General features: G+C 42.6%; 1 protein-coding gene across 3 annotated transcripts in view; it reads right to left on the bottom strand.

The window, feature by feature from the left end:
* The window catches only part of LOC132568370 (lanC-like protein 3), a 64,980-nt gene that overhangs the window by 8,723 nt on the left and 32,919 nt on the right, over window positions 1-23,338 (bottom strand). Inside the window, exons 1-2 of one of the 3 annotated variants that reach the window (XM_060234108.1) lie at window positions 8,728-9,019; window positions 4,088-4,350 (exon numbers count right to left, since the gene is read on the bottom strand). In XM_060234108.1, coding sequence (XP_060090091.1) covers window positions 4,088-4,350; window positions 8,728-8,972 — 508 coding nt within the window. In that variant the 5' untranslated portion in view covers window positions 8,973-9,019. Of the gene's footprint in view, window positions 1-4,087; window positions 4,351-8,727; window positions 9,020-22,246; window positions 22,603-23,338 lie in introns of those variants that run through there. The other 2 variants (XM_060234107.1, XM_060234110.1) reach the window with 2 other exon arrangements.

Genomic DNA, 23,338 nt, shown 5'->3' with positions numbered 1-23,338 from the left:
TCGCATATGGGACCGTGCCCATTGCACTAGGTCCTGGCACGAGACTAAGAGTCCCACCAATTTTGCTAGAGTCATCACTTCCGTAGTTCCTGTCTGCAACACTGAGTGAATCAGGTGTGTCAGCTTCACTTGTCTTTCCTGAGTAAGACTCTGTCCTCCCGCAAATCGATCTGTACCCCCAGATGGAGAATAGATTGAGCCGAAATGAGGGAGCTCTTCTCCCAATTTATAACAAACCCATGAGATGAGAGAACATCCATTGTCTCCTGTAGGGCTAACTTTGTCTGTGCAAATGATGGTGCCTTGACCAGGTGTCGTCCAGGTAGGGAAACAACGACACTCCCCTGAGACACAAAGCTGCCACTAGTGTCACCAGGATTTTTGTGAAGACTCTGGGCGAGGACTTTAGGCTGAATGGCAAGGCTTGTATTGGTAGTGGTTTCCGTCATATGAGAATATCAGAAAGTGGCAATGCTCCTGTTGAATTGGTATATGTAAATAGGCCTCGGACAGATCTACTGATGCCAGAAAATCCCCTTTCTGTAGGGATAGGAGGATTGAGCGCAAGGTTTCCATACAAACCTTCTTCGTTGCCACCTTTCTGTTCATTTCAGGTCTAAGATTGCGCTCACGTCCCCCTTCTTCTTTGGGACAATGAAGAAGATCGAATAGACTCCCTGCGCCTTCTCCTCCTCCAGCACTGGTTCTACAGCCCCTATCTTGAGATGATGTAGGATGGCTGAAAGGAGAAGTTGGTGCTTTTGCGGAGACTTGCTCCTGAGCTCTTCTAGGAATCTGTCCTGTGGAAAAATTCTGAACTCTATGCTGTAGCCCTTGACACTGTCTCCACCACCCACCTGTCTGATACAGTCTGTCTCCACATTGAGCTGTAGCCGATGTGAAATTGCTGCTGGAGACGCTCTGCATCCCTCTTTTTTGAAAATTGTGTAAAGAATCTATATAATTAAATCAATATTGGTCCCTGGTCTGATGAAGACTGGAAAGAAACAAGTATTAATTGATTGGCTTGTCACCACACTACTTTGGGACTTGAATATACATGTTTTGGACATTTGGACTGATTTCTATATACTTCTTAGTAAATTGGTCACTAGCTTGCATTTTTTGTTGTGTTATCCATTATAGTGATCTCTCTCGGATTGTATTCTATTCTTTGCCTCCACACTTCGGCAAAGTGTTGGAGACAGCCCCCTATAGCCCCTGGGGGACTGTTCCAGTCATAGGTGGAATTGCCTTTCCTTGGGCCTTTACAGGACTGTCCTTTGGTGTTGAAGGATGAGGATCTGGTGCCGCAGGGCTTTTGCTGCCATTTCTCCCTATAGGATCTGGAGTAATATGACTTGGAGTCCCTCCTTTGCTCCTGAAATGGCTGGAAACTCCTTTTATCTCTGTCCCATTTCTTGGATGGGAGAACCTTCTTTTTGTCCTTGTCCTCTACCAGGTATCTCTCCAGGCCTTGTCCAAAGAGCAGGTCGCCTTTAAAGGGTACTGCCGCCACCTTGGCTCTTGCAGACGGGTCTGCATCCCAATTTCGCAACCAGGTGTTCCTCCATACCATCACACTTGAGGCCATGGCTCTCGCAGATTGTTGCATAGCGTCCAAGGTAGTGTCCACCACAAAGGCAGCAGATAGTGCGATCTTTTTAAGCTCATCTTTAACCTCCTTAGGTAGGTTTTTCTCCACCTTAGTTAATTCTGAGGCCCATGAGTAAATCACCCAGACAGCCAAGGAAGCTGATACCGATGCTTGCAGGGAGTTGGCTGATGCTTCAAAATCCCTTCGCAGGGCTTGTTCAATTCTCTTGTCAGTAGGGTCCTTGTGTGTGCCATGGTCATCCAGCGGCAGGATGGAAGAAGAGGCAAGGCTGTTAACTGGTTCATCCACTCTGGGTAGCTTGAGCTGCTTCATGGCCTCTGCAATGAGAGTTAGAACTTGGAGAACACTGAATGGGTTGCCTTTGGCTTCACTGGGTGTTCCCATTCTGCCTTCATTATGGAGAAAAACCCTGCTGGTAGTGGTACCAGCTGAGGCTTGGATCTGGCCTTAAGGATAGTTTTCTCAGACCCCACTGGAAAATCTGTTTCCTCTTCCTTTATGACTCTATAACTTTAGAGTCATAATTCAGTTCCAACGCTCTGATAATTTTGGGGAAGAGATGTGAATAAAGGTCAGGGGGAAACAACCTATTTTGATGTGTTTGGATTATCTCCACCTCTTCCTCAGAAAGCTCTCCTTCCTTAGAGGAAGATAGTTCTGAGTCCTCAGAATCTTCCCCCAACTCAGAAGCTTGAAAACCGTCTATATCCATGCGTCTCTTTTTCCTCTGGGAAGGGGCAGTCCCAACTTCCTCCTCCATCAGATGTTTAGTCTTTTTAGTACATTTTTTAGGCTTCACTTTGGGGTTCTGACCAGAATCCTCCTTGCTAGACTGTACTGCCTTTTCTACTATCTGTTGAATTCAGGCAAAAAGATTTGCCTTGGCCTCTTTTCCTGTTAAGTCCACTCTTGGGCTTTCTGGCTAGTCCTCTTGAGAGGGAGAGTCAGACAAGTCCAAATCACAGGTATCCATGTCCTTAGCCTTGGGAAATTCAGATGGGGTAGCCATTTTGAGTTGCACAGGGAGTACTGCAAAGAAGAGAAGACACAAAATGGCTACCTTTCCCGCCTAAATTTGTTCTTCCCTGTCCACACCCTGCAGGCCCTGCTCAGGCCTTGCTACTGGACTGTGAGACTCCCTTTCTTTCCCTTGATCTCTTACTGTAGGGTCCTCCTTTAGGAAGGTTAGAAGCCCATCTGTGTGCTCTCTTCACCATGGAGATTCAAGCACTGGGGTCCCTTGATGCTCAGGAATCCCGACGAAAGGAAGGGGGGGCGCAAAAAAAACCTCCCAGCACCCATTAAGCCTTCCCCTGGCGTCCCTAAGAGGCAGACTCTCTGCTGTCCCCCTGTTGCCAGCCAAGACCCCCCCCCATCCATGGGTCGCTCTTGGACCCTACCTGCTCCGCCAAAGGGAAAGAGGAGGGGGTCGCCGCCATCCCGTCTGCCCTAGGCATGCTGCTGGGTCTGGATGAGGATTTGGGTGCCTGCGGACCGCTGCAGTGAGCGTTGCCGTCTCCGCCCTGGTCGCTTGCACCACCGCCGCTTGCTGCCTCATTCTCCGCTCCCGCTGCTGTTTGTTTATCTGCAGCTCAACTGTGCTGCAGGTCACGTGTGGGAGCCAGCGAAGCTTTGCCTCCGCGCTCTGGGAGGCGTGGACAGCCTGCTGCCGCATCTCTGAGTCTCCTGGCTTGAGTGGCCTCGGGACCCCTTTGGACACCAAGGGAAGGGCAGAGAGTGAGCTGCTCCATCCCTTTCCTTGCAGCTTCTGTTGTTTTCGCTCGGGTTTTTTTTTTAAGTTGAGCTCAAGAGCTCAGCTGGCACGTCCTGCTCTGGAGGCAGGGCCAAGCAAAACTGGAAGTTAAGGGGAAAGGCACCTCCACTCCTGGAAGGAACTTGTTTGCTGGCTCTGCCTACGGAGAGGAGGAGTTAGATTCCCATAGGTCAGGATTGACTCACTACTGGGACCACTGGAGAAAGACAAGCTGGAATGTGTCCAGAGCAGGGGATGGTGAGGTGTCTGGAGACCAAGTCCTATGAAGAAAGACTGAAGTAGCTGGGTAGTTTTAGCCTGAAGAGGAGATGACACACTAAGACTCTTTCTTCCAAGTCTGTTGGCAGCCTTGTCTGATACTCCAGCACTACATCACACTGATAATAAATAATGCAATAAAGGATAATAATAATAATATAATAAATCTAACGAGTCTATAAAAATTAAGCTTTCCAGGACAGGAAATATGACTTTCACAGGCAAGCCTGGTGGACTCTTACGAGTTAAGAATGGGGGAGGTTTTACAAGCAGTATAGTATGTGAATCATATATAACTTTATAGCAAATAAACTATTTGTTTCCCCACAGTTAGCATTGAAACAATCACTGCAGTATGGGAAATTGTTGCATTGGATCCTCATATTTAACTCCTATCAAAACAGAATTAGCGAGAAAGATACACATTTATTACGTACTTCTAGCTGCTGTGATCTCCTGCTGTAGGACACATATATACAGCTGAAGTGTCAGTTGAGGTGCAGAGCCTAGGAAAGCTTGGATCACTGATGCTCTACTAAATGCAGACCTGTGTGTAAAGAGCTTGCCCTCTGCCTGGCCCACTTCTTTCTCAACTTCCTCTGAATGACCATCTCGGGGCATCTGCCTCTTCTTGGTAATACTGACATAAGGTTCTTCCACTCTGCCGGCATGAAAATAAATATAAAAAACTTCCACACACCTGAAGGAGAAGAAACAGAGAAACAATTACACAAGGCAAACTCTTGTAATGTCTTGGTTTTTTTTTTTAAAAAAATAGCATCTCTGATTAGACAGAAGTGAGTCTTTCTAACAGCATAAATGGTATGATTCTACACTAGCGATCCTCTATGCAAAACAAAGAGGCAGGCACACAATGCATTCTTCCCTATACATGTAAAAAACAACAACAGACTTGACCTGAATAGCCCAGGCTAGCCCAATCTTGTCAGGCTTCAGAAGCTAAGCAAGGTCAGCCCTTGTCTGTATTTGGAAGGGAGACCACCAAGGAATACCATGGTCATGATGTGGAGGCAGGCAATGGCAAACCACCTTTGAGCATCTCTTGCCTTGAAAATCCCATGAGGTCACTGAAAGTCCGATGTGACTTGATGGCAGAAAAAGAGAGAGTGAGAACCAGAATTTATCAGTTGAAAAAATTAAAATAAATGTAGTTGCAAGAGGAAACAATTGGGAGTAGAGGAACTGAGAGGTGCTCTTTAACCTTTTCTCCTCAGACTTATCTTCTAGCTGCATTTCCATGCAGAGGTAGAGAATTAGCAGGTGGGAGGAGACATTTGTCCTCCTTTTTGCCAAAGTCACAGATTCAGAAGGGGAAGGATGAAGTTTATAGTAGCATGCCTAAGGCCAACAACTCAGTTTATGGTAAATAAACTGGGGACTACCTGGTTTTCTTCTGATGCACATAGAGAACAATTCTAAACAGATTTAAGTCCCTGGCTTAGTTCCAGGAAAATGTCTTTAGGCTTAAAGCCTTAGCCACTAGAATACAGCAACATCTCATTGCAGTCAAGAACTTCCTCAATGTGCTCAGTGAAATACATGCATTCTAACTGCAGTCCTGATATGATCTGCTGCAGTAAATCTAGAAATCTGTGTCTGTTTAGTCCAGTGTGACTGCTTTCAAATTCCAGTCTCTCATCTCCAAAACTGGACTTAGGGCAGTGAAACGTGGGCCACTAGCTTCATTATTCAAATAATTAACTGTTCCTGGGTGAGAGGGAAGAAATCAATATAGGCAGGACTGTTTTGTAGCAGGTGCTCCTTTGCATATTAGGCCACACACCCCTGATGTAGCCAATCCTCCAAGAGCTTACAGGGCTATTAGAACTGGGCCTAATGTAAGCTCCAGGAGGATTGGCTACATCAGGGTGTGTGTCACCCAATATGCAAAGGAGTTCCTGCTACAAAAAAAAAGCCCTGAATCGATTTTGATCTACCTCCTTTTAGTCAATGGTTTTTTTTATTTTATACCATTTATATATAACTGGCACACAAATAGTGTTGAGAAATGCAAACATATGTAAAGGAGAGTTTAGTAGAAGGTAAGAAAAGTGTAAAAGCAAAGATTTGTCATGGGTTTCTTTTCATATGAGAGTAATGGAATCAAAAGGAGGACATTCAAATCTGTCCATGAGTTTGCAAAAGTCACATTCATCCCTAAATATCACCCTCAAAACAATTTGCTACATGCTTCATGATGCTCTGGCATCATTAGATATGTTAGAGTAACATAAGCTAGCAAGTTTGTCCAGTCATAGATTGGATTGTGTAGGGAGGCTGGCCTAGAAAACGAATGGCTTTTCTTTGTCAAAAACCTCTCAGAATCACAACTACAATAAAGCTCTTGGAAATGGGGGAAGTGGCAGAACAGATGGCATTTTGTGTGCAGAAAAGCAGGAAAACGTAGAGAGACTAAGAAAGCCACCAATAGAAAGAACAGTCAGATTTGAGTCGAGCAGCATCTTAGAGACCAAGAAGATTTTCCAGATTTGAGCTTTCAAGAGTAAACTAAAAAAGTTATTGGACTCCCTTCCTTTTTTTTTTGCTGAGCCTAGTGGCCTACAAAGGCTCAAAGTAGTTTACCTTGCACAACAGCCCACCACACAGCTGAAGTTCGGCTACCAAGAGGTAAGAGATGGAACTCTGTGTTCACAAATGAGGTAAGCATTACTTCTTGTAATGGACTACACCTTCCTAACTAATAGGAAACAGAGAGTGAGTATAAATGGCCAATTTTCGCAGTGGAGGGTGGTAAGCAGTGGGGTACCGCAGGGTTCAGTACTGGGCTTTTTAATTTGTTCATTAATGATTTTGGAGTTGGGAGTAAGCAGTGAAGTGGCTATGTTTGTGGATGACACTAAATTGTTCAGGATGGTAGGAACCAGAGAGGATTGTGGGACACTCCAAATGGTCTGTCGAGGCTGGGTGAGTGGGTATCAACATGGCAAATGAGGTTCAACATGGCCAAATGCAAAGTAATGCACATTGGGACCAAAAAATCCTAACTATAAATACAAGTTGATGGCGTGTGAACTGGTGGAAACTGACCAAGAGAGAGATCTTGGGGTCGTGGTAGATAACACAATGAAAATGTTGAAATGAGACAGTGTGTGACTGCAATAAAAAAGACCTATGCTATGCTGAGAATTATTAGGAAGGGAATTGAAAACAAATCAGCTAATATCATAATGCCCCTGTATAAATCAATGGTGCAGCCTCATTTGGAGTAATGTGTACTATTCTGGTCACTGTACCTCAGAAAAGATATTATAACATTGGAAGAAGTGCAGAAACGGGCAACTAGAATAATTAAAGGATTGGAACACTTTCCCTATGAAGAAAGGTTAAAATGGTTGGGGCTCTTTAGCTTGGAGAAACGTCAGCTGAGGAGTGACATGATAGAGGTTTACAAGATTATGCATAGGGCAGAGAAAGAAGTACTTTTCTCCCTTTCTCACAATACAAGAACTCGTGGGCACTCAATTAAATTGCTGAGCAGTTAGGTTAGAAGGGATAAAAGGAAGTACTTCTTTACCCAAAGGTGATTAACATATGGAATTCACTGCCACAGGAGGTGGTGGTGGCTACAAGCGCAGACAGCTTCAATAGGGGATTGGATAACCATATGGAGCAGAGGTCCATCAGTGGCTATTAGCCACAGGGTGTAAATGGAACTCTCTGTCTGGGGCAGTGATACTCTGTATTCTTGGTGCTTGGAGGGGGCAACAGTGGGAGGACTTCTAGTGTCCTGGCCCCACTGATGGACTTCCTGATGGCACCTGGTTTTTTTGGCCACTGTGAGCCATTGGCCTGATCCAACATGGATTCTCTTATATTCTTATGTTGTTAACTCACAGAGGTGGAGTTACAATGATTGAATAGTTGGTTATTTTATTTTTTTGTACTGTGGCTTCTGGTTTGTTGTATGACTGGCACGTAACCTCAGACTGCAGCTTGATATTTCTCAGGTTCTTTGTGCTAGAGAGATATTACAACAAGCTGTGATGGCAGTAGAGTTGCCGAATAACTTGTGGGGGGAGGGGAGAGAATGTCCTGTTAATTTATTACAGGCTTAACAGGATATTATTTACAGGTGCCATTATTTACCTCCATGCTATGAAAAGTTTCAGCTGCCCATTTCCAGACATAAGGGCACAGCATTTTTCTCCCAGCCATTTGGCCAACCCTAGATAGCAGATCTCCCCAGCAATGTAAGTTGAGGCCCCAAAGCTTCAAAGTCTTTTTTTTTACAGCTACCTGCATAACAGTTTTAAAGATTTCTCCCTTTAAATACTGATTGGGAATCTGATGGGCATTCTTTTATTTACAGTTGGTTCTGAGATCTCACAGTATTATTCGCTCCAAGCTGCATCTTGAAAGGAAGGAACTGCCAAACACAGAACAAACAGCCTTCAGAATTATTAAGTATAAATGTGGAGAATGTTTTTTTTAAAACCCAAATTAAATCCAACAGGATCATGCAGTATATTATGATAACAAAAAGGCCAAGAGGTGTGGTTGCTTACCCACCCCACCCAGAAACCGGGTGGTTTTTTGAGGGGGGAAATCAGTCTTGTTAAAGCTCTGGACACAGCAGTATAATCCAACAGGTGGAATACACAGCCACCCACACACCCTGAGCTCCCTTCCGACAGCTGTAAGTTCTGTGTATGGGCATGCCATTATATAAGGCATGTTTCTTTGCCATAGTTACAGCTACCTTGCAGAGCTGCAGAATGCGCTGAACAGATGCCCCGTATCACAGCCACCGTCTGTATCTGTTTGCGTGCAGCAACCAAACCATGGCACACGCTGAGGAAGGAGGACAACGGGCCATCTTGGCTACTGTGTGCAGCAAATGGGCTACCTATCTCCGCGGGCGGGGGCCCTGGCATGCCAGTCCTGATTCAAGGCGCCACCTAATCCCCAGAGGATTCTTGGGCGTCTCCCATTCCGCAAGGGCTCAGGCTCAGTCCCGCCCCGCCCCGCCCCGCCCGCCTGCTGGTCCCGAGGCATCACACGCATGCTGCAGGGCTCGGCCGAGGGAGGCGCCCACCTGACAATCGGTCCCAGCTGCAGGATGTGGAGCAGCAGCACGAGCGGCCTGTCCCTGCTGAGGTCGCGGTGGATGAAGACCAGGCTGAACTGGACCAGGACGCAGGGCAGCAGGGCAAAGAGGAGGGTGAGCGACTGCCAGATGCGGTCCCCCGCCGAGCGGTACGTGCTGCTCAGGTACAGGGCGGTCGCCGTCTCGGCCACGAAGAGGAAGAGCGAGACCAGGACGGAGCCCGGGAATTTCATCGCTCTGCCCAACGCCGGCCAGCCGCGCGCGGCCCGGGCCAGCCTCAGCTCAGGGCCGCCCGCGCACCGGCGCCCATCGCTGGCCTTTTTCGGAAGGCGACGAGAGACCAAAGGCAGCTGGAGAGGAGCTGGCAGCGCCTGCGGGGGATGCCCGCTAGGGGGAAGGCCTGGGAGAGCTGCGGCTCTGGTCGCCCAATGGTCTCGTCCCTGCTACCCGGAGGGGGGGGGGGGTGGCAGGAGCCCGGCGGCGGGGCTGATGCTGGCGAGGAGCCGCGGGCCGGGGGCCGGGGGTGGGGGCTGGAGCAACGGCGCCAGGACGAGGCAAGGCACTGGCGACTCCAGACAGCTGGCTCAGCCCTCCCCTTCCCCCAGTCGCCAAACGTTGGAGGACTGGTTAGCTGGGCGTGGTCAGTCCTTCCATCGCAGCACCTAGAGGAGGTAGCGGGCGGGAAATTGCCAAACTGCAAGTTGTAATTGTCTTAACGGAAAAATGAAGAGCTTCTTGCACATTTAGAAGATATTAGATTTATATCCCACCCTCCACTCCGAAGAGTCTCAGAGCGGCTCACAATCTCCTTTACCTTCCTCCCCCACAACAGACACCCTGTGAGGTGGGTGGGTGTAAGAGAGCTCTTACAGCAGCTGCCCTTTCCAACGACAACCTCTGCCAGGGCTATGGCTAACCCAAGGCCATTCCAGCAGGTGCAAGTGGAGGAGTGGGGAATCAAATCGGGTTCTCCCAGATAAGAGTCCACACACTTAACCACTACACCAAACTGGCTCTATTACAGCCATTTAAAAGTATTACAGCTATTTTACAACCATATTACAAGCTTTTTCACCAGCCCAGCGGTATCTTTCTCTTTATTTTTTGCTTCCTGTCCATCCTCAAGAACCCTGAATCTGAAAGGTTTCTATTTTGTAACGATTTAGGTGATCAACGTTTTATGTGGCAAGAGCCTCAGAACTAAAACTGCTTAAAAGACATGTATACGGTTTCCCACTGTGACTGACCTTTCTCACTGCACTTGGTAGGAGGCTCAACCCTCCCTAATGATTATATATTTTAGGAACATTCTCCTACTCTGTACCCCCATCTCCCCCCCACCTCTGCACAATTTTGCTGATTTTTCCATAAGCACTATAAGAATTTATTTCTTACAGTGGTTTACAGCCAGGGAAAGTATTTTGTAGTATAAGTGTTCCAAAAGACAGGTGTCAAATGTTTGCAGAGTAACTAACCCAGCAGAGGTGCACAACCTAATTAAAGAGTAGATAATGGTTTATTTAGGAACTAAGATACTTGATAGGAAAGAGGGGGGACAGAGATAGGTTCCTAACTACATCTCTAGCTGAGAGAGAGGGTAAGAGTAGCAATCTGGAGGCAGACTAGGAATAACAACAGGAGAAAGGTGCTAACCTCACTATCCTATCTAATTGTCTTTCTCTGTGCCCTGAAGGGTCTTTGCTGCTGCTTCTTTGTACCAGACATTGACTTTTCCAACATAAAAGAGAGCCTTTTACCAGTATGGTTGATTGTTAAATATTTTATTCTTGAAAAATCAGCAAATATTGCTTCCATTCTATAAGCTTGGATACACTCATGGCTGCCACTGAAAAGTCCTATTTAACCAATATGAAGACTTTTAAGGTGTATGAAGGAAAGGAAGGCAGCATGGTACAGCTTGATATTGTCAGATGGCAGAAACTAAACAGGGTTGGTACTTGGATGGGAGACCTCCAAGGAAGGCTCCACAGAGGAAGGCAGAGGGAAACCATCTCTGCTTCTCACTTGCTTCGTAAGCTCCTTGCTGAGGTGGCCATAAGTCAGTTGTGACTTGATGGCACTTAACACAAATACACAAGCACAAGGTTTATGAAAAGAGTCCCACATGTTTAGGTTGCACCCATTTCATTTGTCAAAACATATGTTTCTTACTGTTCTTGCAAATCCCTTCTTGTGAGGCTACTTCAGGTGCTTGAGAAGAGAATCCCACCAGCCCAGCATTATGTCCTGTTTGCAGCTTGGTTTGGTCTGTGCTCCAGTATTGGCCATTGTTACGAGGCAAACATCAAGTTTTGAGTTAGGGGAACATCTCTACAACATCCCTACTAGATAGGAAGATCCTTTTTTCAGACTTTTCTAGTGAGCAGGTTGTACTAGTCAAAGTGCCAGACTTCTTCCTGCTGTCTGTTCAGTGGTGTAGACTTTTCAATTTCCAGGGGGGGGGGGGCTGGGGCCCGGCCAGAGGCATTTGTTCCAGTGACATCACAGGGAGGGGCCTCCATTATCACTACTAATGAATTTATGGAGAACCTCCCTCCCCATAAATTTAGGGAGCACCCCCCCAACAATTGATTGATTGATATTGGATTTATATCCCGCCCTCCACTCCGAAGAGTCTCAGAGCGGCTCACAATCTCCTTTACCTTCTTCCCCCACAACAGACACCCTATGAGGTGGGTGGGGCTGGAGAGGGCTCTCACAGAAGCTGCCCTTTCAAGGCCAACCTCTGCCAGAGCTATGACCCAAGGCCATGCTAGCAGGTGCAAGTGAAGGAGTGGGGAATCAAACCCAGTTCTCCCAGAGTCCACACACTTAACCACTACACCAAACTAGCTCTGCCCATAGACCGGGCCAAACCCAGGAAGAGGTGGGAATTGGCCAGTGGTTACAGTGTAGCCACATTAATCATGTAATCCCTGCAGTTTCTAAACTGTTATAATATCATTTCAAATTTGTGAAAGTATTTTATAACTTTTTATCCAAAACACCATGTGAGGAAAAGACCCCTCTTTCCCCAATATCATAGTCACCAGTATGGTTGCCAGGGCGCCTGGAGAAGTGAGCTCGCACACGTCTGGCCAGAGAGTGTGAGTAAAGCCATCCAGGGACTAAAAAGGGACTCATGTGTACAAACAGCCTAAGTGGGCGGGCATTCTAAACAGGTATAGAGTGCTTGCCAACATACACGGACGTTTCCCCGTCACTGCGTGGGTCCGCCATGGTAGGGAAGAAGCTGCGCCGCCACGGAGCTATCCAGGTGACCGGTGTTGAAGCGCTGAGCATGGAATCCACTGTGTTTTGCTAACACCACTCGTAGCCATCTTCCTGCCAGGCTGGACTTCATTCCTTCGTAGTGGAAAGCTCACGTACACACCCTGAGTCACCCTTAGCCCGCAAGCAACCCATTCGCCCCATGAATGGATTAACAGCTCAACTGTCAGTCCTGATTGCCGGGCAATACCCTAAACAATAACTCCTGCCAGAAGATGATGAGAAAAGAGGAAGAACATCTCCTGTCACAACCAAGTCTTTTGTCTACACCGGGGATACCTAGGTCAATATTTGATTCCCTATTGTCACCTTCCCAGATAAGCCCACTTAATCCCAAGTACCTAGCCATTTCCATACTGACATCCTTGGAGCCGCCCCAGGTCCTGTCGCAACCTGGAAGTTTCCAGGTTGCCCAGGACTAAGGTGAAGTTCATTGGTCAAAACTGGCACCCAATTAGGAGCCACCAAGGAACTCACCATTGGCTCTTCTAATGTCCAGCCTTCATGGTCATCACAGAGCCTCCCATCTCTCCTCCCCGTTGCCTCCCATCCCCTAAGGGCTCAGGTGAGGCCTTATAACCTGTGGACTAGCTACCCACAGGTGTGCTTCTATCAGCAACCCACATTCCGCTGCATAGATCCATCCCTGATTCCTGATCAGTTTCGGGTCCTCCCCCATTCCCTCAACTGTCGCCACCGGAGCCTTCCTTGAAGACTACGAGAGGTAATATCGCCCCGTCTGTTTACCCTTATATGTTCCCCTATCAATCTGTCTATTTTTCTTAGGCCTGTGTGAATGTGTGATTGTATTGTATTTTTATCTTGTGTGAAAGAACTATATTATTCTAAATAAACTACAATTGGTTTTTATTAAATTAGAGTCCTTTTTATTGAGCATTACCCTCTGGATGGTTGAGCCTGGTATATATTGGTAAAAAGATTCCTAGTGAGCTAGGTGCCCACCTAACTAATTCCCCAAACTCGTTTTGAGGGCATTTTGGCTAACAACCATGTAAAGTAAGCTGCAATAATATTCTATGCTTAGGAGCCAGTTCATTTTAGTTGTAGCTGCCTAGTCCAATTCAAGAAATATCTGGGGATTTTGGGGGTAGAGCCAGGAGACTTTGGAGTAGAGCCAGAAGACACTGGGATGGAACCAGAAGCAAGGTTGTGACAAGCACAATTTAACTCCAAAGGGAGTTCTGGCCATCACATTTAAAGGGACTGCACACATTTTCAATGCCTTCCCTCCATTGGAAATGATGAAGGATAGGGGCACCTTCTTTTGGGGCTCATAGAATTGGATCCCCTGGTCCAATCTTTTTGAAACTTGGATGGTGTTTTGAAGAGAGGCACTGGATTCTATGCTGAAATTTTGGTGTCTCTACCTCAAAAAACAGCCTCTCCAGAATTCCAGATACCCAGATCAATTCACCATTATACCCTATGGGAATTGATCCCCATAGGGAATAATGGAGTGTCCAGCAGACATTTCCCTTCCCCCTGCTGTTTTCTGATAACCCTGAAGCAGGGAGAGGGCCTCCAAAATGGGGAATCCCCTGCTCCCAACTGGGGATTAAGCAAACAAAAAAAAAACAAAACAGCAAAATGACTGACAAATTACACAAAGATAATTACAACTTTATAAGTGTACCATAATCACCCTTTGGGGTATACAAATTCATATATTCAAAAAGTGCAAAAGTGCTTTATGACCTTATGAAACTAGATTCATCGGATAAACCACTTAGGGTGAATGCCAAAGTCCATTTTAAACCTTTATACATCCACTGTGTTCTTGAAAATTTCTAAAGGACATAAAATTCCTTCTTCCTGAGGAAAATGACAATCTGGAAAAGCACAATTTCTTTGCTTGAGACAGTCCATCACCCCAGATTCAAAGGAAAGAACCCATACTGGATATATTTTGGGAATTTGACTGCAATGTTTAAAATATTGGTTGCTTCTGTTTTGTGTGTAGTTCAACATTTAATTAACAGTCTTACACAAATGAAAAAATGTTTTTGTTGCTGTGATTGTTCACCAGCACCACATCCTCAAGTTCAGTTAGCATGAACTTGTTCACATCAGGAAATACTAAATAAAATTACACAGAAAACTGTAAGTAAGATCATCACTATTAAATTTGCCACAAGATTCCAGTGCCACTCTTGTAATATTTTTAATCTGGATGGTGTGTCTCTAGCCTTTTGCATCAATGAAATTATAAATGTCTTCCAAACAATATAATTTAAAAATACATTGTGTCATGGAGTAATTAAAAGACAAAAGGGGGACTGACTGAGAAACAAACTGAATGCCATTGTTTAATAAATACCAAGTAGCCACAACATATGCAGTTATGTTTTATTTGAATTAAGGCAAAAGATCACACAGCTTTTATAGAAATAACATGGATACATGGAGAGTTCTTTCATTGCTAAGCCAATATTTTTAGCAGTGTTTTAAAAGGCTAAAAAAAGCAGTTTCTATTTCTCTCTAGTTTTACCATACAAAACTAGTACAATAAACACACCTGGGAACGTCACAGTGTTCCAACTATTATTGAAAGGATCTTTTAAAATCATAAGGTGGAATTCTAAAAGAATAAATCCATCTTAATTCTAAGAGACTGTACCATGTTCTGGCAGTAAGCAGGGATCGCAGTTGACAACACAGACATTTCTTATTATTAATGATATGAATAACATATGCTGAAATAAAGGAACAGAGAGTACTAACAGTGGGTACATAACAATATCTGTTAGCAAGCAGCATTAAATCACCTTTTCTCCTCCACTTCCCTGATTCTTGTATATACGTTACTTTAAGACAGACCTGTATACATTCCCATCAAAAGGAGACCCCACCTAATTTAATGGATTTATTTGTTTACAATTGCAAACATTTCCCCAAGCCCCAGTGGTCTTCAGTGAGACACAGGGCTTGACTTTATATGGTGGTCCCAGAAAGCAGCATGCTAAAAGTCTTGATTCTCCACAGTGCTGAAAAATAAAGGTTTATATAACCTAAGGGTGTGCTTAATTCTAGTTGAGTGGTTGCTGGCACATCATCTTTACCACCAGCCAAGCACTTTTGTGGGTAATGTGTAGCTCAGCAACACTTTTGAGAAGTGAACCTGTCAAGTCAGAACAGCTTCACATGAAGAATCAAATCCATGATTGCTGTACCCCTTTATCCCTGTCAGGCATGGCAACAATGATTAGACATGCAACTTTATATTTCAAATTAATTTTCTTCTATGTGAGCCAGAATGGTTTAAGAAGATCTTTCCTACTGTATGTCATATACAAACACTGTAGGATAGAAAATATTTTTGACCTATTGTTATATAACACTATTTATGAAATACCATTGCATTATAAAATATTTCTGAGCAGCAATCAGTGTTTTACTTGCAAAATAAGTTTTAATTAAACCTTATCATTTATTATATTGTATTGCTGTCATTGGCCCTGTCTGATAAATAACGTCTATTAATATGTGAAAAATAGGGAATCTGTTGTATTAAAACCAGAAGCTACCCTCCATTCTAAATCAGCTACTGCTACTACTGTGTATATCATTTTTTAAAATATCACTTAAAATATGAATTGAGCACATAGCAGAGAGTTAAAAGTGATAATACCATCTGATTTACCTCAATCAGAAATATAACCATAGTTAAACTTTGTCCACTCTTTCTAAGCATTCCCAGAATTGAGTTTTTTTCAATTTAACTACTGAATATATACATTTATAGCCATAGACAACTACTGTCAAATTCAGAACAAAATAAAACTGATTAATTAATTAGTACAAATTTAATACAAGAATAAAAGACTGCTTAATCAATGCTGAGGCATTGTTCAAGGCAATTTAACTCTCAAGTGCAGTATTCATGGTATAAATAGTTGCATAACAAAGCAATCTGTGCCATTCTGTAGGAAACTACCTATTTGTATCCCTAACAAGTTGTATTGTTTTGAGGGTCCTGAGTACTGCTGGATTATGGCTTTGCACTACATTTCCCCCCATCTTATGAACATTTTGGTCATTTCCTATTCTTAAATGATATCATCAACAACTTAGCCAATCATATTCCTGCAATATCAGGGCAATATCATAGTTTGTGATACTGAACTGAGACAGCAGTTGATACACTTTTGTCCTACACATAGTTGTTGGTTCAGCTAACCTTAGGATCAGTATGTCACATTTTAAAGCTCTAGCTAAGATTTTTCAGTTATACTGTAAACGAGTAATAAACAGCTTCGTAGCTTTATCATTCTTCTTAGTGTTTCTTTTTCAGACATTTTCAACTCTTTAAGTCTAGCACTTAAGGGGTTTAAAGACTTTAATTCCTTACTCTAGGATTTTTCTGACTGAAAATGATCCAAACTTTTCCCATATGTCAGGGAGCTGGGAAATATGGTACCGAACTTCATGTCTGTAGATTATGCAATCATATATATGCCAGTTATCTTTTTGAAAGAATAACTGCATATGTGAAAAACTTGCTACCACATCAGAAAGATTTCATATTTAGTTACATCTTTGAAGCATATACTTTTGGTCTCATTTATCTGACCATTTATGATTGTCTTAGTAGATATAAGATTCTGCAGAAATGAAAATACTTCTTACAGACTCTTTGCTTCTGCTGTATTCAATAATTTTGATATAGTACAGACAAGTGGTAACTTAGTCAAGAAATAAGAGTCTGTACACCAAGTAAGCATACTGAAATAACAAGATGCAATTGGTTCCACCTCCCTGCTAAATCAGTACTTGGAATAACATCAAAATGCAAAGCTCAAAGAAGTTCGGGTACTTATCAAGCTCCAAAAAAGATTTGTAACATTTATAAAGAAGGTAAGGTATAGGGGTCATATACATAGTTAAGATCACTGTACTTGTTGCATATTCCACTGTTACAGAATAAGGAACAGGCATTTGCTAAAACTTACAGATCAGCTACTAAAATAATAGCTAGGCAATATTAATGCTCTATTTAGCTGAACTATTTTACTTTACTATAATCTGAAGAGCATTGCTTAACAGTTACAAGTATAGCTCCTTAGAATGATATCTAGTTTATTACACACTAATATACAAGACATATACACCACAAATAGGCACACAATGTATGGCAAAGATAAACAGTCCTCTTTCTTTAATAAATTACAATAAAATATTACACTACTCATAATCTGTATTTAAATACACATATGAGTAACCTAGCAGTTACATATTTAATTGGATGGCAAGCCTAAATATATTTTCTTGGAAGTGATTGCCATTAAACTCAGTGAGATTCCAAGTAAACTTGCATAGGTTTGCACTGTGAATCACTTTAAGAAACCTTGCCTCGTGTCAATGTTCCCTTTGCAGTTTTAGGAGGTCAGTGGAGTGATGATGTTGCATGTTCTTGACACAACAATGTGGCAAAAGGGAACTGTAGAATAAGTTGTTTCAAACTGTGAGATTCTAGATTTCTATAGATAAAGGCAATTTCGACATTACATTTCTAAGAGAGCTGGGGAGGTTATTTATTACTGTACAGGAAAGCAGGATGAATCTTAAATATAGTTAAGATCTATCCTGCTTTCCTGTACACTGTGTATGTATATAAACACACACACTTGGGTTAGATCATGATTCAAATTACATGATGGAAGGTCTGGATTTTATTCAATTGACTATTTAAAAATTAAGAGTGTATCTTTAAGGGGATCAATATAAAATGCACTGTATGAAAAGTGGAACTTGCTGCAGAAAACATTAAGATACAGTTAGTTGGTAAGAAAAGGTGGAAGTTTGTTCTCTGGCATAAGAAAAACATGACATTAAATTTATAGTTTGGATTAAGATGGAAGTTTCCTACCCCATGTGATCAACTGCAAAATCATTATGTATGATTACTTTAAGGCAGGGGTGGCCAATGGTAGCTCTCCAGATGTTTTTTGCCTACAGCTCCCATCAGCCCCAGCCATTGACCATGCTGGCTGGAGCTGATGGGAGTTGTAGGCAAAAAACATCTGGAGAGCTACCGTTGGCCACCCCTGCTTTAAGGAGTTAACTATTGATTTGGCAGATGCTAACATTTTACCAGAAGGATCCAGTCAGATTGGTCCAGCTTGATCCTGTAAGGTAGGCCAATTGATTTCAGCTGCTTCTTCCAGGTGACAACACACAGACATTCACAGTAACAATGAAAGCTACATGGAGGCAGACATTTGCAGAGGTAACAAAGAATCTACTTGGCATTTTGTTTGCCTCAGCTATCATTGCTGCTATTTCCATAATACCATCAAACTTTTAACGAAATTGTTTAACTTTTTAAAAAAAATAAATTGCAACTTGGTATACAGCTATAGCCCTGACCTGGATAACTCATGCTAGACAGATCCTGTCAGATCTTGGAAGCAAAGCAGGGTAAGCCCTGGTTAGTATTTTAAATGGGAGACCATAAAAGAATACCAGGGTCGCTATTCAGAGGTAGGAAATGGCAAACTACCTTTCAGCATCTCTGGCCTTAAAAACCTTATGGGGTTGCCATAAGATGTATGAGACTTGAAGCCAAAACAAAATGGCTACAGCATTAAAATATTGTAACAATTTATTTACCAGTTCTGCTGAACTCCCAAATTCCATTTAAAAAGTTCTCCAGCCCCCTTTGTTGTGGAGATATAAGTAGAAAGGCAAATGTCTGCAATGGAAAGGACTAACATTTATTCTCCTTCTTTTAAAAAGAGAGCTTGGAATTCAAAGAACTAGTAAAAAGATTGTTCAAATATTATAATATTGTGATGCTTTGTTAATTGCTGATTTTTAAAAAAAGCTCCCAAAGGCTTTTGGTGGTAGAGAGAAATGACAAAGAGAAAATAAAAAGGCCACACCAGTCACCAAGAGATAAAAATAAGGCCAAGGCTGATGGTGTAACAAAAGTTTAAAAATATAGTTTCTCAGCTAAAAATTCCCTATGTGTTTTTCACCAACAGGCTTTTTCAGAGGAATCTGCTAATCCTTCAGTGTTCCTTCAAAATGTTAGCAAAATGCACAGAGAATTTTCAGCTGAATAGTGAAGAAACTTTTTTTTACTTTACTAGCACTATCAGTCATGACCTTATATACTTATCTTTTAGTGAGAAATGACAGCCACAGAGAAGCTACAGCAAGGAAGATGTGGTAGGACCTGAAAAAATATGCACCTTCCTATCCACATGGCCTACAGCAGGAGTGGCCAACGGTAGCTCTCCAGATGTTTTTTGCCTACAACTTCCATCAATCCCAGCCATTGGCCACGCTGGCTGGGGCTGATGGGAGTTGTAGGCAAAAAACATCTGGAGAGCTATCGTTGGCCACCCCTGGCCTACAGCTTTGAGTGTAATATTTCCAAAAAGATTGTACCAAACCAAGTTTGGGAAAGATTGCAATGAGGTGGGGTGGGGAGGAGTTACACACAGCTGAGAGAATCACAAACAGCAAAAGAAACACCAATTCTCACCTTGGATGCATTTGTCACTTTCTATTCTGGACTTGGTTTGCTGGAAGAATTTAAATTACAGCATATTGACAGGGAAAAGCCTGTTTATCCCACATAAGCACTTGCACTGAAATATTAATTATTTATAACAAAATAATTTAACATTTAATACATATGAACAAACACTTTCTGTCAATGCATTTCCTTTTGCCTGGATTCTTAAAGACTCGAAGCATAAAAAGTATTTACTGCTTAACAATGTACAACAAAGATATACAGTGGGCCTCAGTCCATACCCATTACAAATGCAAAATATTCCTTTAGAGCAATCCTAGTTCCATAATAATAACATCTCTTAGGTATTATTAACATTGCTACTATGGAAAGCTGAATCTGGTTCAAATCTCTTCAGAAAGGGAAACTTTCTAATGCCAATCCAACAAAATAATTCAACTCAGGAAACAATGTAAAAGTGCAAGTATTACAGAGGGCTGCAGATGTGTGAGCTTTCTATTCTCTTCTAAAGTGGGAAATACTCCAAATATGCATAGTTATTCTTTTTAACTGCATATAGGGAGCATCTATAGAACAGCATGGGAAACTCAATTGTGCCTGAGAATCTATGCAATCAGTAGGGCCAATGTAGGGGGGTGGGGGTGGGACTGGGTCTCAAGCTAAAAGGAGGTCTGCAATTTAGACACTTGTTACCTGTGGACTTTTCTTAAGTTTCAGAACTTGTCTCACTTTTCCATGTCTTGTTATTTTTTTAAAAATTTTTTATTATGGCTAGGGGCCTTAACATCTGGAAGCAGACCAGGCATTTCTGGACCTCTGAGAGCATCTAGCAATCACTGCTGCCTGCTAGATAGCCATTCAATATAATTTTCAGTGCTTCTGTGTCACTATCTCAAATGTAACTCCACTATGTAATGTAAATACATATTCTAGCATACTGTGAGGGCATTACCAATTATTTAAGCTGCAATCCTTTACCATCAAAATGAATGAGCATTTTGCTACTGACTTCAAGCCAAAACTGAGCCTGTAGAGCGCAGTCCTTCATGAAGTGGTCACAACTCTCATGCAAGGTGGATACAACAAACAGAGCCCTTGTTTTCCATCAGCTCTGAGCACGTGTGTAGGCAGAGGACCTTAGTAATCTAGGGAATGGGAAGTCAGTGGGCACCTTCATTCAAGCCTCTTTTTCCACTCAAATAATTTCCATGAACCCCTAAGCACACACAGCCTGCCCTTCTGTGTTTCCTGTGCACTGACTGGGGAAGAAACCTGCTCTATTGAGCTGTGCAGGGATCCTCCCAGGTAGAGGCACAACTTCAAAACAGGGAAGGATCCCAGTCATAATTTGACAGCTGGAATGTTTTCTGCAATTGCCGGGGGTGGTGGGTGGTGGATCATATAGGCAAAAAATGAAGTAATAGTTATCAAATATTATCATAATGGCTCTACCAGGTTTTAAAAAATATTTGTTAATGAATTTCATATTTGATTCACAGGACTAAAGGGAATATAGTATGGCATTTATCCACATTGATCAGATATATATAGTTTTGCAATCTTAGTATAAGAAAACTGTCTTCTGAGATCCAGAAAGATGTTTTACCAGTTGCTTTTCAGGGAGGCTCTTTTCACATCTGAAGAACCATAGGTTTGATTCAAAGATACCATTTATACTTATTCCAGTGCATTAGCTCATTTCTTGTTGGAAGAGGGGCATGAAGATTTTCATGATTTCCTTCCCTGCGCTGCAGACCCTCACTTTATTCTTGACCTGGAGGAGCAATATTTTGGGGAATACCAAGGACTGCAGCAGAAACTGGGAGGTGGGAAATTCCTGCTCCAAAAGCTTTGCTTATGTGCTTTGGATGACATAAAAGGCAGGTTTTATTTGTACAAGTCTAAAGAGCCCCATTGCGCAGAATGGTAAAGCTGCAGTACTGCAGTCCTAAATTCTGCTCACGATCTGAATTTGATCCCGGCGGAAGTTGTGTTCAGGTAGCCAGCTTGAGGTTGACTCAGCCTTCTATCCTTCCGAGGTTGGTAAAATGAGTACCCAGCTTGCTGGGGGGAAAGTGTAGATGACTGGGGAAGGCAATGGCAAACCACCCCATAGAAAGTCTGCCATGGCAATGTCTTCATGTTACGTCACCCCAGAGACAAAAATGACTGGTGCTTGCACAAGGGACTATCATTACCTTTTTAACATGTCACATGTATGATAATTAAAACTGCTTGGCTTAGGTGCTTCTACTAAACATGGTAGCACATACAAAAGAATTAGTACATCAAAGGTGATTAACTTAGGGGTTAAGGGTTTAACTCTGTTTAGGATTGCATTGCATGGGTGTTGTCCTAATCCTCCACACAGCTAACAGGAGCACATTTGCCCAGTGCAAGAAATTATTTTCTGCCAGCAGAAAAGTCTCTTTTGTCAAAGTAAAGCTCCTTGCACTGAAGACTGTTAACTGAGGTGGGGTGCTATTAGATTCCCCCTATGTTTTTAGATGCCTCCAAAAAAATCATATTCATTTTGTTTCCCAGTTGCACATTCCTAAAAAGCAATGTTAAAATTTGTCTTTTTTACAAATTGATCTCTGTCATAAACTGGACATTTCAACTTCTCTGAACCCAGCTGGATTTCTCCTTTTGGAAAATAATGTATACATTTATTTCCTTTGTATAACATTTCTATTTTTTTTTTAAAAAAAAATAAAAATAAACCACATGCTCCTCTTTCTAAAAGATTTCATTTGCTTCCCCTCCCCCCAGCAATGTTAAGGCTAGTTCATTTGTGATAATTTTGAAACAGATGTATTATTTTTAAATAGCCTTCATTAATAGTGAAGTGAAACTGCAGGTGCCTTTGGAATGGTTGTCCTGACATGCCTTTGGAAAATATTCCTCCTTACACAAAGACACTGAAGAGAGGGAATTCAGCTTGGTTAGGTTGTAGCAAGTCAACTAAGAAACACACTGTCCCAGAGAAACCTTCAAACAGACTGTAAACACTTTCAAGGACTCGTGAGCCAGCTTTAAATTCTTCAGTAAACAAGAACTCGGCAAACCTAAGAAATAAGAAGACAAAAAAGTACTGATGAACTTTCATAAATGACTAGGTGCTAGTAATTGCTATTTTAAGATAATTTTATTTTTTTTCTCAGCTCAGAAGAAACCTTAGCAAAATACATCCTAATATTTTATTGAATCCTATATCAATGATATTCCACATATTCCTGCATTTTTGTGAAAGGAACTATGCATAATATCTTCTCAACCAGATGGTCTTCCAATCATATGTGATATCAGCAAGACTGGCCACAAAAGAAGCATGGCCCAGCTATGCCAAATGGTTGTCAGTTTTCACCTGCATCACCACCAAGACACACACATATCTGTGGTTCCTCATGACTTTGAATCATACTATGGTCCATGCAGAGGAATTTTGATTATGGGTTTTGTAAAAAAAAACAGTAACAGAGTTTTGCAGAGTCAGCTGACAGCCAAACCCTGCTTCACCAGCCCAGCCTGGAGGAGAAAACACTGATTTTAGTTGTTTATATTTCTCACACAGCAGAACATAATGGGGAAAGTGAGATGGGTGGGTGGATTGCTTTTCACTATCCCAGCTTTAGTGCTGTGTTAAACAGAGTATCCAGCACAATGTCTCATCAAAATCCATTAGGAGAGATTTCTCGATTGATGAGACATTGTGCTGGATACTCTGCAGAGAAAAATAATTGAAAGCCTGTGGACATCAATGAAGATGTGATCTCATTCAAACATGCAGAATACATTGGCTAT

The sequence above is a fragment of the Heteronotia binoei genome, chromosome 3, assembly GCF_032191835.1.
Source record: "Heteronotia binoei isolate CCM8104 ecotype False Entrance Well chromosome 3, APGP_CSIRO_Hbin_v1, whole genome shotgun sequence".
In the NCBI taxonomy this organism is placed as follows: domain Eukaryota; kingdom Metazoa; phylum Chordata; class Lepidosauria; order Squamata; family Gekkonidae; genus Heteronotia; species Heteronotia binoei.
The sequence above is the reverse complement of the archived record's forward strand: the minus strand, read 5'-3'. Positions and strand labels throughout refer to the sequence as shown.